At 43.2% G+C, this 17,564-nt stretch overlaps 1 protein-coding gene across 6 annotated transcripts in view; it reads left to right on the top strand.

The window, feature by feature from the left end:
* The window catches only part of ACTN1 (actinin alpha 1), an 89,451-nt gene that overhangs the window by 43,679 nt on the left and 28,208 nt on the right, over positions 1-17,564 (top strand). For all 6 annotated transcript variants that reach the window (XM_065840262.2, XM_065840257.2, XM_065840259.2 and 3 more), the window contains exons 3-6: positions 3,761-3,880; positions 11,060-11,146; positions 11,691-11,778; positions 12,702-12,780. In XM_065840262.2, the coding sequence (XP_065696334.1) occupies positions 3,761-3,880; positions 11,060-11,146; positions 11,691-11,778; positions 12,702-12,780 (374 nt within the window). The remainder of the gene's footprint in view (positions 1-3,760; positions 3,881-11,059; positions 11,147-11,690; positions 11,779-12,701; positions 12,781-17,564) is intronic.

Genomic DNA, 17,564 nt, shown 5'->3' on the forward strand with positions numbered 1-17,564 from the left:
GGACCAGCGGGCAAAGGCATGGGGAGCAGCTGTGGGCTGCATCCCACCAGAGGCCGTGGTCCTTCACACACAAAGGACTGAGCATCCATTCCTTAGAGCCAGCAGAAGCTTGAAGTGCAGTTCTCCTAGGTACAGCAGAAAAAGAGGAGAAATTAAGCACAGTTGTTTTTTTTAACCATTTACTTCCAGTTGTGAATCGTACCCCTCTCACAGAGCTTCCTTCTAGCTGTTGGCCCCCCTAGTAGTCCCTTTGGCCCATAGCTGGGGAAGCAGCAGCCCAGCCTGAGAGCAGCATGGGGGTAAAGGAGTCTCCTGCTGGTTGGAAAGGGCTCGCCTGTATGTTCTTGCCATGGTTCCCACTGATCACTTGCAAAAGGGTGAGTCTCTGGATGGCTCTTAGCCCTCCATTTCTAGTATCTGGCCTTTTCTTTCAGCTCTTGGTTCACTCCACACCTCCCTATATTTTGGGGGACTGCGGAGCTGCTGATGGGAATTTGGTGTGGGCAGGGCTGCTCTGTGGCAGGCTGATCTTTTCATCTAGCCCAGAGAGTGATGGCCATAAGACTTCAGCTGTTAGAGCACTGGGCCGGACTGGCCGAGAGCTGTATGGAGCCAAGCGCCTCCTTTGCCTGCCCGCCTGGCCGAGGTGCATGGGAATGAGGGTGTGCAGTCTCCGTCACCGTCTCCCTCTGCTGCAGCACTGTGCTGCTGTGGGAGGAAGGAGGAGCCTCCATCAGGAGGCTGGAGATCCTAGGGTGGGAGAGGGACTGTGCTGCTGCGGCTGTGGGAGACCTGTTTCAGGGCAGACCCTCCCATGTGTCCTTAGGGACGCACCGCTGCCAGGCAGCTAGGGCAGTTAGGAAGCAGTTTTCCCATCTGATGCCACTTCCCAAAGTATGGGAAGCAGTGGTGTTCTGCTAGAGGAGAGCATCTCAGTTTTACGCAGCCTGGTACCTTTTGGTGGAGAACTGTGCTGCTGACGGGTCCCCTCCCAGCTCAGCCGGAGCTGCTGTGGTCCCGCAGCCCCTGTGCAGCTGGGACACTCTAGGGACAGTCCTGGGACTTCCTCATTGCGAGTCCTTTCCCATTGGCCTTTGTGGTGGGAAGTAACAGTTGAGGACCCTCCCTAGATATTGCCCCAGAAGATACACTTTCCTTCTTTACCACATGCATTTCCTTCCCTGCCACAGCCATTTCAAAAATAATGCTACAAGACTGAAAAAGACTAAGCTCATGTTTAGTACTTTTAAAATAAAGTTATAAGGCACTTTTTTCCCTCCCCAAACAGAAGGAATGACTAATTGAACTTTTTCCTAAACAAATTTGCTGTAAACAACTTCTGTGCCAACACTTCCTTGCATTGTTTGGCCTTTAAAGTACAGCCTTGGGCTAGTACATGAGAACCATAAAGCAATGATGCAAATAGCGGAAAGTAGAACATATTTCTAGCAGGCTTCCCATTTAACAATCTACATCATTAATAATATATGGCATGGAACCAGATGAAGCTTTTTTCTGGAAATTTGAATTTGTAATGAAGTCCAAGTCTGGAGGAAATAGCCATTCGGTTTGGGGACTTTTGAAGTGGGGGAAAAAAAAAAACCCAAAACAAAAAAAAACAACCAAACAAAACCAAACCAAAACAAAAACAAAACAAAAAACCAAAACAAAAACAAAACAAAGCCCAAACACTAAAGCAAAAATCCTATGGTGGTATTCGAGAGAGGGAAACTGCAGTTTTGCAATCGCCATCAACTGCTCCAATATTGCGTTGCTGTAAGAGGGAACACTCCTGCTCTCCCCAGCCCCAGGGAGAGCAGTTCAGACACTCTCCCTTGAGTTGGCAATGCACATAATGTGGCCACAAGGTGAATTGGATCAGTTTGCTTTCTAGGTGAAACCTAACCTCTTGTCCTTATTTTTCCTCTTGTAAGGCTAGTTTACAGTCACATAAGCTGAAAAAAATGGTTATGTTTTAGCTGGCTCAACCCGTTTGTTGACATTTAGCAGCATAAGTCTGCTTAAGTCTATTGTAAAACTATAAGCAAAGAATGTCATTGTGAAACTGTCACCAAAAATGCTTCGACTTTTATTTAGAATGACTAGCATTATCCAAATGGAAAAAGAAAGCAACGTACCATGACGTGTACTTGAGGCTTTATTACAGCAAAAGATTTGTTTAATCCTAGGATGGAGGTAGTACCATAAATGCATCTTTTAACTTAAATTGTCAGACATCAGTGGTTCATTTTGAAAGTAAACCTGTTTTTATCATTAAGCTTGAGAGCTAATGACACCAGCCTACAGTAATCACTGAAACACTTTTAGAGGATTTTTTATTTCTAGACTTCTTTTCTTTATAGGCCATGTCTATGGTGATAATCTGTCTTTCTCCCTTTCAGCTTTTCCTCACACCTTTGTTGGGAAACAAGCTATCCAGTTTTAGTATGAAAGAGTTATTTAAAAAAGTACTTCTCTTTCTCAGCCTTAAGCCTCAAATAAAAGTTTTGAGTCAGCTCTCATTTAATTAAATATTCAGGTTCAAGATATAACCAGAGACTTTTGGAACTGATTAGGTCAGGTAAGTAATTACTTGCATAGACTTGCCCATTTGATCTCTTTTTAATTATTCCATTACTTTTTTTTTTTCCAAAGTGCAAAACTTGCTTGCATTTTGTTCATTTATTTTTTGTATTCTGGAGCTTGTGGTCTGAAAGCAGCTGTTCTGCTCATTTTCTGGTGGTGTGTGTCACAGGTAGTTCCTGATGTCCTGTCTAATTATATTTCTATCAGATGTTCCTTTGAAAAGCCTACTTGTCTGTCCAAGCTTTAATTTGCTTACTCTGTGTGTCAGGTTAGTGTTAGTAAATGTGGGTTGTGAGTGTATTTACAGGCAGCCTATCAAGAAGGGCGTGACTGCACTTAATTCAACTCTTTCAAATAAATAAGGTCAAGAAAGTGCTTTTACAAATCTTGCAGCTTTGTTCCAGTCAGGACTCATTTCTATCCGAGATTTACCTGGTCTTACCTGGGAGCTAGGCTGCTTCCCTCTCTCTCCCTCATTATAAATATTTAAAATGCATACTACCATGTAAGAGATCATTGTATAGAGTTAGAAGTACATCAGACATGTAATGGAAAGGAGTTGAGATGGCAGTCCTTACAGTTATAAAGCCACTTGCCAAAGCAGCAGTTTAATTTCCTGATACAGGAACTTGTGTCCATTCAGTGCAGAGACTAGAGAGGCAGGAGGTCTGTATCCTGGCTGGGGAAGAGGCAAGACACAAGATACCCTCATATTATTTGACTATAGGGAATTCCAAGGAGGAGAGATTTGTTTTGTAAGTTGGGTGTTGTAAATGCTGGAAGGGACCTCCTCACCCGTCTTCATGGGGGTGGGAAGTTTGTGCCACTTCCAGGCATCGTTGTCTGTGGTTAATGGTACTGCCTCAGTCAGTGTGGTGTTGAAGGACTTTTTCATCTCTCATATAAACCTCTTGTGGAAAGGACTCTGTGCCAACAGTTCCCCTGCTATTAAATTATCTGGGGTGCAACAAAAATGTGCTTCTCTGTCTGATTCTTTCTGGGGGTACTTAACAGTGAGTGTGGCTGTTCTGCCTTTGCTGTCGAGGAAGGAGGCAGGAAGATCCATCTTCCATCTGACTGAGCAGCAGGGCCTACCAGCATGGGGAAACACCCACCAGGGAAGAAAGGGTTCAAAACTGTTTACTAATGCTTTCGTTTTCTGTTTTCTTCTTAGGTGAACGTTTGGCTAAGCCTGAAAGAGGCAAAATGCGAGTGCACAAAATATCTAACGTGAACAAGGCCTTGGATTTCATTGCTAGCAAAGGAGTCAAACTAGTATCTATTGGAGCAGAAGGTAAAGAAACCAGCTGATTTGTCTGGGCCCAGCCTGTGCTTTGCCATTGCCTTTCTCTCATGGCTAGATGTCATTTCCCTTTGCGCCTCCCTAGCCCTACCATGTCCTTGTAGAATAGGCCGTGGAGGAAAAGGGGGGAGGTATTAGGCCTTTACTCTGGATTTAAATCCCACCTTCACACCAAGATGCCAAATCTGATTCCCACTTGGGCTTATTGGTCAGATCCTCCTGCTTTTCTCCTGGTTCTCGTGAGTTAAGAAAAACACTGAGCAGTGGCAGGAACAGATTAATTGGGATGTTTCCTTCTCAAATGGAGAAAAGTCTAAATTGAAGCACAGCAGCTGCTTGTATTTAGGTTGTTGCAGAGCTCTGGGAAAGATCCTCTGTTGCTGTAGGACATCTCATGGGTCAAAGCCAAGTGTAGTCCTCAGCACAGGTCAGGGACCCCAGAGCTTCCAGGCTCCTTGTTGTGGACCCCAGAAGGCTGGGTGCTCTGCCTGGAACCTGTGTATCATCATGTAGAGACGATTGTGGGCAGCACCAGGGGTGCCCTCAAGACAGACTTGAGAATCCTGCAGACAGCAGGGGTTTGTGTAGCATTTTTGTCTTTTTAGCAAAAATGGGGGCTGTTTTGCAGATATGTTACCCAAAACCCAGGAGGGCTTGCAGGTTAGTAGGGTAGTTTGCTCTTTTATAAACCATAACAACTTGTCATCTAGATTGTGTTTGCGTGACACTTGTTTTCCTCTGCTCTGGACCTGTGTGTAAGTCCTGCCTATGGACTCATGTTGTCAGTGTTGCTGTGGCAACACTCTGCTTCTGTGGTATTTCTATGTTTGTCTTTACAGTGACCACAGAAAATGAGGGAGGTTTGTTATCTCCATCTTACAGATGGAAATACATGGTTTCTCCAAGGAACCTCATGACAGAGCCAGGAAATGAGCCCATGATACTGTTCTGGATGAGCATTCCTCCTCCAGGAGAGTTGTCAGGCTGCAGAGCTGAGCCCTGCCTGTTCTTAGCCCAGGAGGTCAGAGCGCATTGGCATGCCATCCCCAGTTTTGGCGTTTCAGGTGTGCTTTTAGGGACATCTCTGGTACGCTTATTCTGTGTCAGATCGGGCAGAATACCTCAGCTGCTGTGGGTGCTTATGTTTGCCTTGCTGAGACCTTTACCTCAACATACTGCTTTAACTTTATGAAGGCCTTGGAACAATTCAAACTAGTGTCCAGGCACATTGCAGACACTCCTTTACTGTGTTTGGTATTTAAGAGCAAAATACAGGAGGTGGATGTCTCAATTATGCTGATACTTTGCATGCAAAACTTTTCTTCAGTTTTCTCAGCTTTTTCTACAGGAGCAACCTGAGTATGTTGCTGGCCCTGAGTACAGTTTATGTACTACAAATGCATATCTAAGGTCATTTTGTGCCCTTACAAAAAAGACTGATGCATTCAGTGTCTGATGCAGTAGTCCATGTCTGTATGGGACCTTTTTCAAACTGGAAGCTGGACCTGGAGCCAGAGGTCTTCTGCCTTAAGACAGCTCCTCCTGTCATCTGGATCTTGGACAGACTTTTGGATCTTTCTGGGACTCTGTGTTCCTGAATCAGCTGTGACTGTACCCTCATAGCAATTAGAAATCATTTACAAGTAAAATGGTCTGTGACCAAAGATCTCCAGGGCCCAGTTATTCAGTATGGATTCATGGCAGTTACCCTGTTCAGAAATATGCTGTAAGTTGCCATTTTGTGACAGAAGCCACGGTCTGTGTCAGTGTAAACAGTGCTCCTGACCACTCCTGCCCATGCAGCTGCATGGTGAACCCATAAAGGTTTCTTTTTGCTACCAAAAGGTAGCACTGCATTAAAGTTTAGACCAAGGTTAGATGTGATTTTTATACAGAGTACTTGGGCCTGTGCCAGCTCAGGCCATGTAAGTGATCACACAGTATGGGCTCTCCCACCCCAGTGCCTGCCCTGCACACAGGCCCAGCCCAGGCCACTCTGGTTGTCACCAGGAAACATAACCTGCTGCAGGGGCTGCTGCCCATTCCTTCCAGGTACTTGGTGTACAGTAAATTACGTATTAGCTATAAAAACTGACTTTTCCTTTGAACAGCACAACAGCAACTCAGTCCATGGAAGGGATTATAAGCCTTCCTGGAGCATGAATTTTAAGGGCTTTCAGACTTTAAGACGACATCGTGCAGCAGCAAAGTAGAAGATAAAAGCCAGTGAGGCAGTCATAACACTGCACCAAGAAAATGAGCTGTACATGCCTCAGTCAGATTGGATTGATCTAGGAAGTTTTCCAGGTGTTTTTTCCCCCAGAAGAGAAAAATGTGATCCCACAGCAGTATGGTAGCACTGGCTGGAGTAGTGCGCTCCTCACCTCGAGGTGGCTTGTCTCATCTGTGGGTATCTGCTGAGCAGAAGGGTCCTGTGGGAAGGGTCTGCAATGTAGCTGTAGTTCTCTGTATACATCAGACAAATTGCATTGGCCATCAATGCTTATTTATTTTTTTTTTTTCTGGTTAAATATAAGCTCCAGAAATAATCCCATGGGGTCTTTCAGGTTTGCTTTAAGCCTTGTTGAAAATTCATGCTTAATCAGTGTTAAAGCCAGCATCATCAAATAAAGATCCCTCTCTGCTGTTTACAAGCCAGACTCTGCAGCCGTGTCCCAGTGAACAAGAACCAGAGTTGAAGAGGATTTCCTGCACTTGCATAAGTACAGGATGTATTCCACATCTGCATTAAAAGGAGGATGAACTGAGCAAACAGAATAAGAAATGAGGGTTAAGAACTGCTTTTTACAGCTATATTTGCCTGTTAACAATTCAAGATGATTCTAAACATCTTTGTTAGCCAGAGTCCATAGGATCAAAGCAGTTGTGGCATACAGCAGACCTGTGTAAATCTGGATCAAGGAAGTCTCAAGCCTGGTGCAGCTTCCAAATGGTTTTTCATCTGCTTTTAAACCTCACTGTCATTTGACACCTCAGGAGCCTTCTTTTGCTGTAATAGATTCCATACTGGTGTCAAATGCTCCTGGGATTTAACAGACTGAATAGGTCAGGTATGTGACCCAAGGATTGTTTTATTTGCACCTCCAATCTGCACAGAAATTTGCTGCTTTCTTAGACAGATGTGGTTCAGTTCAGCATAAGGATAACTTTGGATGAACTGATCCCTGGTCTCACTTGTGCAAGTGAAAGGAGAAACAAAGCTTAAAGATTTCAACAATTGCAGAAGTCCCATCTGGGCAAAACACCTAGTGAAGCACCAGGCAGAGCAAGCATACATTTTACAGTGGAAAGAGGAAGGCCAGCAACTCCATGTTAGTGGGTGAAACGTAACATTATACTTATCTCAGTCTCCTGCCTGCTCACAGGGAGATGAGACCTACAGCCCCATCAACAGTGCCAGCCAACTGTCCTAAATCTGGCTGGACCATCATTAGTAACATGCTTCCTGAAGACAGGGGTGTGGATGCTCATCCTGCTTTATTTGGCTTTTGTTAGGATAAACAAAATGCAGAGCAGCCTTTATTTTATGTCACAATTGTTGCTCTGTCTCCAGTTCCCAGATGATAATGCAATCCTGACAGTTGTTCATCCCCTGCAACTCCTTGTCTCCATGGAGTAAGCAGCAGCTGTATTCTCATGGGCAATTCAGAAGTAGCCAGAAGGAATCACAGTTTCTGTAGCATTGATTCTGCTTCTAACTACCCAAGCTAGGGCAGAAAAGTACGCTTAACTGTTTTTGTAGTTTTCAAAATGACTTCATGCATTTTAAAAAACACATCGATCTAGCCATCCAGTCTTGCACCTAAAGACTGAATATTTGTCAGGCCCTTAATTGACTGTCAAATAAATGGATGAGAGTACTGTGGTTTTTGCGTATTTTTTTCCTAGTATTAGGTACAATAATGGGAGCTCAGTGGAAGCATATTCACTGGTGCAAAAAATTTCTTTCCAGTGGATGCAGATGCCTCATCAGCTTTAGCTAGCAACTCATCCACTCCCAAGTTGAATGTAAATCACAATAATAACATGTTCTTGCTGCTGCTGTTCAGACAACAGCTGCTGGTGTGGAGGACACGCAGACAACACTCGCAGAGGTTCTGCCTAGGAAGAGCACTTGGAAAGCATAGTCAGGCAGAAGATACTGTCTGATTATTAGCCTTTTAATATCTGAACTGCTCTCATGTTACTGAGCCTTGCATATATCAGCAGGGAACAAACACAACGGCTTTATTAAGCGTTAGGTTGTTCTAGCTTTGTAGTGTTACCTTCAACTTTGTAACAATTCCTGAAGAGTTTCTTTCTCTTCATCACCAGGAAGCAGAAGGCTTCATGCAAACCTGGTTTGCAACCACGTTTTTCACTTTTGTTTCTTGACTGTTTTCTGCTATGTTAGAAAGAGACTGGCAGCAGCTGAAAGGCACTGAAGGGATTCTAGAGGAAAAGGAGGCTGGCACTGGGAGATGAAGGGGTGGAAAACCAAGTGAGTGAGGGCCGAAGAGGATATGGCCTTTCTGATTAGGCTGGCTGACTTTGTAACCAGATTGCCATGAGATTTTTATCTCTAGAAACGAAAAATGCTTACCTGCTTCAAACAAAACAAAACCAACCCAACACCACAAAAAAAAAAAAAAAAAAAAAAAACAACAAAAACCTGGGGATGATGTGTTTGGTTAAATCTGCCTTGGAGCAGGGAACACACACATTGCTTTTTAAATCAGTGATGCAATGAAGAGGGCTGTGGGAGAAGAGGTACTTTCCACCTTAGCTCCATCAGCTAACTTTATAACTGGAATCTGAGAATGTGACCAGAGCATAGGGCTGAGTTCTAATGCCATATTAGCAACTTAAAGCCATTTGGTTTTATGTGAGTATCTTGACCTTTATTTTCAATTTAAACCAATGGAACAGTAATATTAATTGCCTACTTCAGCTCACTGATTGATTTATTAGTGTCCATAAAACATTTTCAACATTGAAGTATTGCCATCAGATTTTAATCTAGTCCATTAAAATAGAGAGTTTTAGATCTTAAATCTACACTAGGGTCCTCCTGCCAACTGCTGTGGTTTTACAAGCATTGGGCTTTTGTTTTTTGAAAATCCTCACAAAGATCAATCACATGAACAAAACAAACAAGGTGAAAACATGGATGCTTTCTTTTATATTTTAGCTGTAGTATGTTAGGTATTTGTAACAACAATAAAGATTTTCCTTTCAGCTGGCTGTGTTGCTTTATTGGAGGGGTATAGAATGCAAAAAGTACAGAACTGGGTATACCTGTCATCACATGACATTTTCTTACATCAGCCTAGTAGACAGCCCCGTGACCTCAAAATACCTGTAAAAAATTAATTTGTGAGAAAACTTTCAACAGGCAAATGTCATTTTTCCATGCCAGCAATGATAACTGTAGTCTTTTTATACTGCAGTGAGAAATTGTTTACTGTTTAATTCTGGGCAAACTGATGCCCCACCAAGATATCTGTGTGTACTTTTAAGCGCAGAGAGGAGTAGACATGGGTTTCCTGCAGTAGAACAAGGTGGCATGTGTTGTTGTCTGTCTTCTAAATTGGTAAATCCATGATGCAGATGTATGTCAAAACAGCTGGATATCACCCATCCGATTTACACTGGAAGTTGCACTGCATGTATTGCAAAGTCACAAGCTTTTGGGAATTTGGACCAGATGGACACAGTTTCTGAAACAAAATGTTTATGGTGTGTGCTACTTGTCCTTTGGTTTTGAATACACTGAGATTCACATTTTGAAAGTTATCATATGATGAAAAGCATTTTTTAACAGCGTAAAAGGAAAATTTTGAATACTGTTACTTTTGTGACAGGTGGCAGTTGCCTATACTGCAAATTTCTACTTGCCCCAGAGCACAATGTATTCCTGCCAAACAGCTTTATGGAAGCAGTGGCACAGAGGTGTCTACAGTAGTACAAAGATGGTTTCTGGCAGCCTTGTTAGGACTTTAATTATTCTACCTCCAAACAGTAGGTTAATTCTAACCCTTTTCTTACTGAAAATACTCTTGTAACTTGTCAGTTGTTTGTGAAAGATCCTTCTGCTGTGCAGGATCCTGCCAGAGAATGAGTAGGAGAAGGCAGCTCAGCTAGTCCCACTATCCAAAAAGTAAAGGCTGTAAATTTTGTAATGTCTATGTATAGTCTGTGTGGAATTTTTGTAGATGCTAAGGATCAGCACTTGAGGCCCAGCTGCTCACTGTTTGGACTGTTTGGTGCTAATCTATACATGGTGGAAAGTCCATTTCTGGGCCAGCATTCCCCCAGCACCTCCCCCCAGTACCTTGATTCCCCATCCTAAATAGATCATATCTCACACATGTAAGCAGTAGCTTTCTGAAATCTACAAATTGTTGACCCTTGCTGATTTATATTGCAGAGTCTACAGCCTGCTTAGGATCTTAGTTTATATTGTGGTCTGCTCAGGCTGGTCAGCATGAGCCCTTACTGGATCTTCAAGGAGGATGTGTGTACTTTGAGGAATGCTCTGTTGTGTCTTTTGGAAATTATAGGACCGAAAGAAGTCCTATACTGGCAGTCTGTTGTATTTAGGCTTGTTTGAAATTAAAATGTTGATTTTTTTAATTGTTTTTTGTTTTTTTTTTTTCTTGGTGGTGTCTTCTTTACACAACAAAATGAGCTGCCAGAGCTCATCTGCACTGGGAAGTCTCACTGATTCTTTTGGTATAATTACACTAGGGCAGTTATATAGGTGACTTGTAGTAGGCATATCAGAGGAAGAGAGGAAGGTTTTTGGTTTTTTTCCCAGTTTGGCTTATATGACTCCTAAGTGATCGGAATTAAACCTGAACAAGGTGTTTCTAGGCCCCTGTGGGGAATTACGCTGATCTAAATTGGTCTTTATTTCTGGTCTTCTAGATCATCAGTTTTTGTTTTACACTCAGTATTACACAGTAAAAGAACTAGTCTGATTACTGAGTACTACCGGGTAAGACTGTGCTGTACCAGCAGAGCATGTGGGGACAAGGGGATGTGCAGTTTTCAGCTGGAATTCCAATTCTCTCATCTGCAAAAGGAGACGCTCCTCAATACTCCTGTTTTACTAGGATTTGCACTTGCAACTGATTCTCTTTCTGCCTTTTTTTTTTTTTGCCATAGAAATCGTGGATGGCAATGTTAAAATGACTCTTGGAATGATCTGGACCATTATCCTTCGTTTTGCCATTCAGGATATCTCAGTTGAAGGTAAATCTCAGTTCTTTTCAGCCACTGTTCAACAATGAACAACTGGGTATCTAAAGAGCACTGCCTCTTAAAAGGCCCAGATTGTGCTCTTGAGTCACTGGAAGATCCAAGGGAGCTTCCCAATCTGCCCTGTCATCTCACTGACATTTCTGTACAGGTGCAAGAGTGCTGAGAAGAGTTTTTCACATCCTCTTCTCGTAACAGATTTTAAGAGCATCTCAAAAGGATGTTGGAATATATTGCATTTCTTGCAGGCTGATTCAGGGACTAGCACTGAAAATGGATTTATCTCTTACAAGTCCTACAAAACTCTCTAATCCTGAAAAGCTATCTTTTTATTACTGAACCTCATTAAAAAATAATAGTAGCAAAACTATCCCAGTAGACTCTTCAAGACAAGGAATTTTCTGACAAGTGAAATTAAATAAAGCACAATTCCGTGCAGTCTCTACCAAAGAGAAACTGATCATGTTTTTCTAGCATTTGCCCCAGAGACTCCTGCTTTCTAAGAAAATAAGTTGGTTGGTGTGCTTTCTTTCTCTAGAGACATCTGCTAAAGAAGGACTTTTGTTATGGTGTCAGAGGAAGACAGCCCCCTACAAAAATGTAAACATCCAGAACTTCCATATCAGGTGAGTTACAAGTGAGCACTTAGCCTTACAATCTGTGTGATTTTCATATGTCTCTTGGTATATTCAACAATGTTCGTGACAGACCTACCAAGACAACGCAGATGCATGTTGCACAATAACAGCATAGTCCAGACAGGCACCTAGAGGCAGAGGTTATTAGAGGATCCAAGTACCTATATCCCAATTCCTCATTCTGGTTACAATTGCTGCTTTCATAAAGTTCTTCAGAACATTAAGTTATATGTGCCATGGGCTAAGCCAGACAGCTTTTCCTCTGTCAAAACTCAGAACAGTTTATAGGCCATGAAATAAGGGCTGCACCAGAAACTTTGTGGTATAGCAGAGCTGGAAAGGGATGAGAGGTTTTCTTGCTCTGCTCTTAACATTTCCAAATTGGCAGATGTTCCAGTGAAGATTCTGCATAATAGTGCTTTTTCCAGCACATCTTGGAGAGCTGTATGAACCACATGAATCTAAAGCACTTCTTTAGAGCTTAAGTGCCATTGATGCTAGCCAGTACTGTAGTGGAGCTAGCTATGAACATCGGCCTTTTCCCTAAGGAATACACTTGTTCCTCCTTTAGGGCTTTTATCTACACCTTTTTCAAGCCTGAGCTCTATACCTGTCCTTGCAGGACATGCACAGAGTTCAGCACAAAGAACTGGCAAAAAGGAGGTGGCAAGGCAAAGGGCAAGTCCTAATCACAGTGAATTTTTGTAGGGTTTGAAAGACATCTTTATTGCAGTCTCATGCAGGTACAAGACATGCCTCCTTCCCCGCACTTAGAGAAGCACTGTTAGCTAGAAACTGAAGCAGAATTAGTCATCCTGCTGTCTTGGTGCCTTCCCTCGTGCTCATGCCTGTCACAGTATCTCTCTCTGGCTGAGCATTGTTCATTGTGCTCTCTTCTGTCTCTCTTGTAGTTGGAAGGATGGCCTTGGTTTCTGCGCTTTAATTCATAGACACCGTCCAGAGCTCATCGACTACGGGAAACTACGAAAGGTACAACTCAACTTCTTTATCAGACCAGATGCATAAGTACAGAGGGAGAAGAATTAGCTGGATAAACATAATTGAAGAACTTCAGCACAAGCTGGTAGTTGCAGGATTAGGGGGAAGGAAGGAGGGATGAATCAGTACATTCAGACTTCTTAGTGAAGCATGAACTTAATGAGTTCCTGCTTTCAGACTGCTTTATATGAGACCCACGTGTCCCAATCCCAGCTGATGAGCAAAAACTGGCAAATTCACTAACACCAAATGTGAGACTAGTTCTGTGCTAATGTCACAGTCTAGTGAGTCAAATCAGACTTAATATTTCTGTGGAGAGCTGGATAGAAACCAGTTACCTGGTGTTCAAATGAAAAGCTCATTGTGGGGGTGTATGTGCCCTCACTGGGTACTTGCCACATGCTTCCAGTTTAGCACTGAGCTATCTGCAGTACCGGGCTTCTCCAAGCGTATAGGTGTCAGGTGCCAGAAAAGCATTTGACATAGCACTCAATTTTACTTTAAAAATTGCCACTGGTAGCATGACATCTAGCTGCTCCAAAGTTTGCTTCCTGTGTGTCTTGGAGACAAGATCGATGATGAGAATACGTATTCAGTCGTTTGTGCTGCTAGCAGCATCTTGACGTAACAGGGCGATGGAAGACCAAACTGGGTTCTCATCCTACTGGCGTTCCTGCAGTCTGCTGAGATCCAGTCTCTGTGTCTGGACACAACCAAGAGCATAATTCATGTGTCATTACTGGGGCTAATACACAAAACATTTGCCCATCTGATCTCATGGGCTGGGTGTTATGAAGTGCATACATGCTTGATGTTAGCTAGGGAAATAAACATAGGAGCCTGTGCTCTTGGATCACTGTGTAAACAGACAATATGTAAATGAGTTAATCATATTAGCTGCATCCTTGAGGCAGTGAATTGTACAATGCCTGATCTGCTTTAAGTAACCTTTTAGATCTTTACTGTCTTGCAGAGCAGTCAGTTATATTATCTGATGAGTCTTCATGTCTGGAGTCAGCACATGATGAATAAACAGTGAGGAGAGACTGTACCTGTTTACATAAACAGCAGCAATAAAAAAGGAGTTATTAGAGCTACATTTTCAGAGCCTGATCTTGAGAAAATAAAAGCAGCTAAGCAATGTGAGTCTGACAAACACAGCTGAGTAAATGCTACAGCAGTCTCTGTTTGATATCAACAAAGCCCTAAGCCAAACCTGAGTGAAACAAGAGTGAGGAAAAGAAAGTTATTTGGTCATATTGCCTGCAGGCTTTTTAAGGTGAAAGAGAGAGTGATTGTAGTAGCCAAAATCAATGTAGATGGGAAGGGATTTGTCCTCCTTAGAGTAAGGTTAAAAGGAACCAGCATCTTTTGTTCTCCACTTGCCTTTGATCCCATCCTTCATCAGGTTCCTCTGCCCTCCTGCAGTCTTCTGACTCTTTCTGTATAATTTTTATTGTTGTTCTGCCTCAATTACTCTCAAGGTATGAGATAAAATGCATGTTTGAGAACTCTACCACAGCTGAAATCTTGAGCAAATAGCTGGAAGAACTTAGCTCAGAACCTAGCCTTTAGCTCCAGCAGTTGATGTGTGCTGAAGGGAAGTTACCTTTTGCCTAGATGTCTGACCTTCCTAAACACAGTGTTTCCCTGGAGTGTTTCTGTCGCTTGTTTATTCCTTTATTTCTTCTTTCCTCCTTCCTTTGGCTCAATTCAACAAATTCTCGCCCTTCTCCTCGAAGCCTACTTCCCCTCTCCCCCTTCCCTCAAAACGAAGCAAACAAACAAACAAAACAGCCTCAACATTTTGAATCATCCCTGGCCTTTCTTGCAGAGAAAGGCATGAGAGAGGCTGCTGAGAAGCAGTGGATAGTAGATTACAGGTCCGCCTGCAGGTCTCTTCCAACTCTAGGAAGTGATTAATGGTGTCTCAGTTGCACCTTTGATGTTGTGTGTGTTTCTGTGTACACACACAAATGTGTAAGATAAAGAAGTGAACATCAGTCCAAGCTGCCAAGAAGTCTGCATCATACCTCCCATTTGGGCAATGTTATTGTTCAATTTAACTGTTTTCTGCTCCTTTGCAGGGGCTGTATCTATGCTACAGAGGCTGTATTGGCAGCGTTTGCTAGCACAGGGTAGTCAATGTAGTTGCATGTCTTCTTCTCAAAAGTTTGCAACTTCTTTTGTCAGCACAGTCTAGCTATATTAGTGGAGCAAGCACAATTCTTTTCTGCCTACATGCAGCTGAAGTTGCTTGCATAGTCCAGCCCCCAAAATAAAAGGTGCAAGTCCACCCAGGCTGAGCTATTGCTCAGCTTACTGTGGATAAGATCTTGAGATTCAGCTCCTGGTCTGCATCTGAAGCATGTGCAGAAGATGGGGTTTCCTTTCCTCCTTTTACCCCTGATGGCAGCTCAACTGTGAGCCACATCTTTTTTATCAAGCACAATGGTTGACTGATGGCTCAGACACTCCCTCATATACCGCAGTCCATATAGAAATGTAGTCTGTGTACTGCTGTGTTAGATGCATTTATTACAGGTATTCCTGAAAATGTGAGTTGTACCAATTGAATTTCTTTCCTAGTTTCTTCAGCTCTGGCAGGTATAGTAAGTGCTTGCTCTCTCTTGATTTTCCTCCTTCTCCATCTTCTTTCCTGATTGCTAGTTAATATAAGTTTTTTATGTCATGCTGCAATAATTGCCATGGCAACCTTGTGTGCTGCAAGGACTTGGAAATAGCTGGAGAAGCAGAGAAAACTCCCCATGTGAGTTAGGGTTGTGGTGAAAGAGGAGGAGCCATGGTAGTCTTTAGTCAGCAAAAGCAGAGAATGTGCCAGGTGGGCATCTGTTTAGGGCGGGTTTGCTATCTGCCACTGTTAAAACAACGTAGTTCCTCCATGGTAAAGGTATAGCTTACCTTGTGCTTGGCCCAGCTAGAGCCTGGGAAGTTGTGGCTCCTCTTCACATATCTGCTGTTCTAGTATGTGTTCACATAAGCAGAGTGGGAACTGAGGCACCTTTGCAGAACCTCATCTGGGTCAGTGCTCCTCTGGGGTATGTGTTTCAGCTGTGGAACAAATCAGGGGACAGGTGAATTGGCTTTTGTTTGCTTCCTTTGGGTCCCTAAAGTGTGCCTGTAGTTGTGGTGCTGCACTGCGAGGCTTGAGGCTGCCAGGCCAGTCTTCATTATTTTATCCCTTTTCATGGGAGTCAGCTGAAACAGGATTTGAAATAATAATTAGCTTATGTATGATGGAATAGAACTGAAAGTGGTAGAGTTTGGAGGAGTTTCATAGGGCTCGAGACCCTGTTGTAGTCTTGGACAAGCCCCCAGGGAAACCGTATCTCTTGCACAAAGCAGCAACACCTTTGCGATGAGCAGCTCCACTATCCATGAGGGGTGAAGCTTTTCCCACAGGGAACAGGGTCTTGCTCAGGTTTAGCTACCTGCTTATCTCAGACCTCTAGTCTTGGATTTAGGTTCCGTGCTTTCAGTAGCACTGTCTTTAGGTTCATTCCCCAAGAGGTTATGTGATCACACATCTTTCTTACATGTGAAGTCTGATAGCTTCATCTAGATGAGTTTCCAGTTTCTCACATGTTAAGACTTCCAGCCCTTCCTTTGGGAGTGCCCAAGCCCAGTAAGTTTTCCCATCAGGAAACCTCTCCCAACTTCCAGCTTAAAATTTCTTTTTAACATTTGGCAACATTGCTGCTGGTGTTGTTAATTGCAAACTGATAGGAAAGCTATCTGCAGTGATTTTTGCCTCCTCCCTTTCCTCCAGGAGAGGCTGACAGATCTTCAGGCAGCTCATTCAGATGGCTCTGTGCTAATGAAGGGTCTGTGTTCACACACTAAACACTCTGTCAAGGCATTAGCAATGCCGTGGTGGTCATGGTCAGCATAGGCTAAAAAAATGGTGGTGACATTTCTACAGAGGTGGAATATGGCTTATGGACTAGGGGGAAAACTGGCAGAAGAGCTGCCACTTGGCATTTCTGGATGCTCCTGCGCTTGAGTGAAAGAAAGACTGTTACTCTTCCTTCCTAAATGGAGCTAAGGCTCTGTCTACACATAGTGAACAAGGTATGTAATATACTGGCTAGTCTCACCTCAAATAAGGCTTTTGGTTACGGTTTGGGTTTATAGAGATTTCTCCATGGCAGGAACAGGAGACAAGTAGGCTGAGGTTGAAATGGTACCGGCGTCTATTTCAATGGCACAGGGTGGTTCCTTGTGGCTGCAGGATAGGAAAAATCCCCTGCATGCACCACTGCTAAACTCTGAAGAGGTGGATATAATATATCTGATGTAGTCACCAATAAAAGTGTATTATATAAGAATAAAGTACTATTTGATACCAAGATGGCGACCTGTTACTACGTGTGACAGCCACTGGTTTTATTGCAGCATGCCTGTGCAACATTTCCTCACTTAATATTGACTTGTCACAGTGGACTAAATATCGATCAGTGGTCGTGTCTGTTTTGGTGGCCTCTGTGTGGTTTACTTTGGTAGGTGGAACATTGCTGTCTACTGGAGACATTCACCCAAAGGAATGTGATGCTGATATACTGCAGGAAACTGTTTTTCTAAATAGCTCACTTTCCTGGTTTCGTGAAGGCTATAATCTGAGGGCTACATAATGATCAGTGCCATAAAGGAACTTTTCTGCATTCCCATACCTTGCCTGCCCAACCTGCCTAGCTTCATCTTCCATGCTGGGTGGGTTTGAAGGAGATTGCCTGTTGATTAGAGTTCAGGCACAG

Source organism: Patagioenas fasciata, chromosome 5 (genome assembly GCF_037038585.1).
Source record: "Patagioenas fasciata isolate bPatFas1 chromosome 5, bPatFas1.hap1, whole genome shotgun sequence".
Lineage (NCBI taxonomy): Eukaryota > Metazoa > Chordata > Aves > Columbiformes > Columbidae > Patagioenas > Patagioenas fasciata.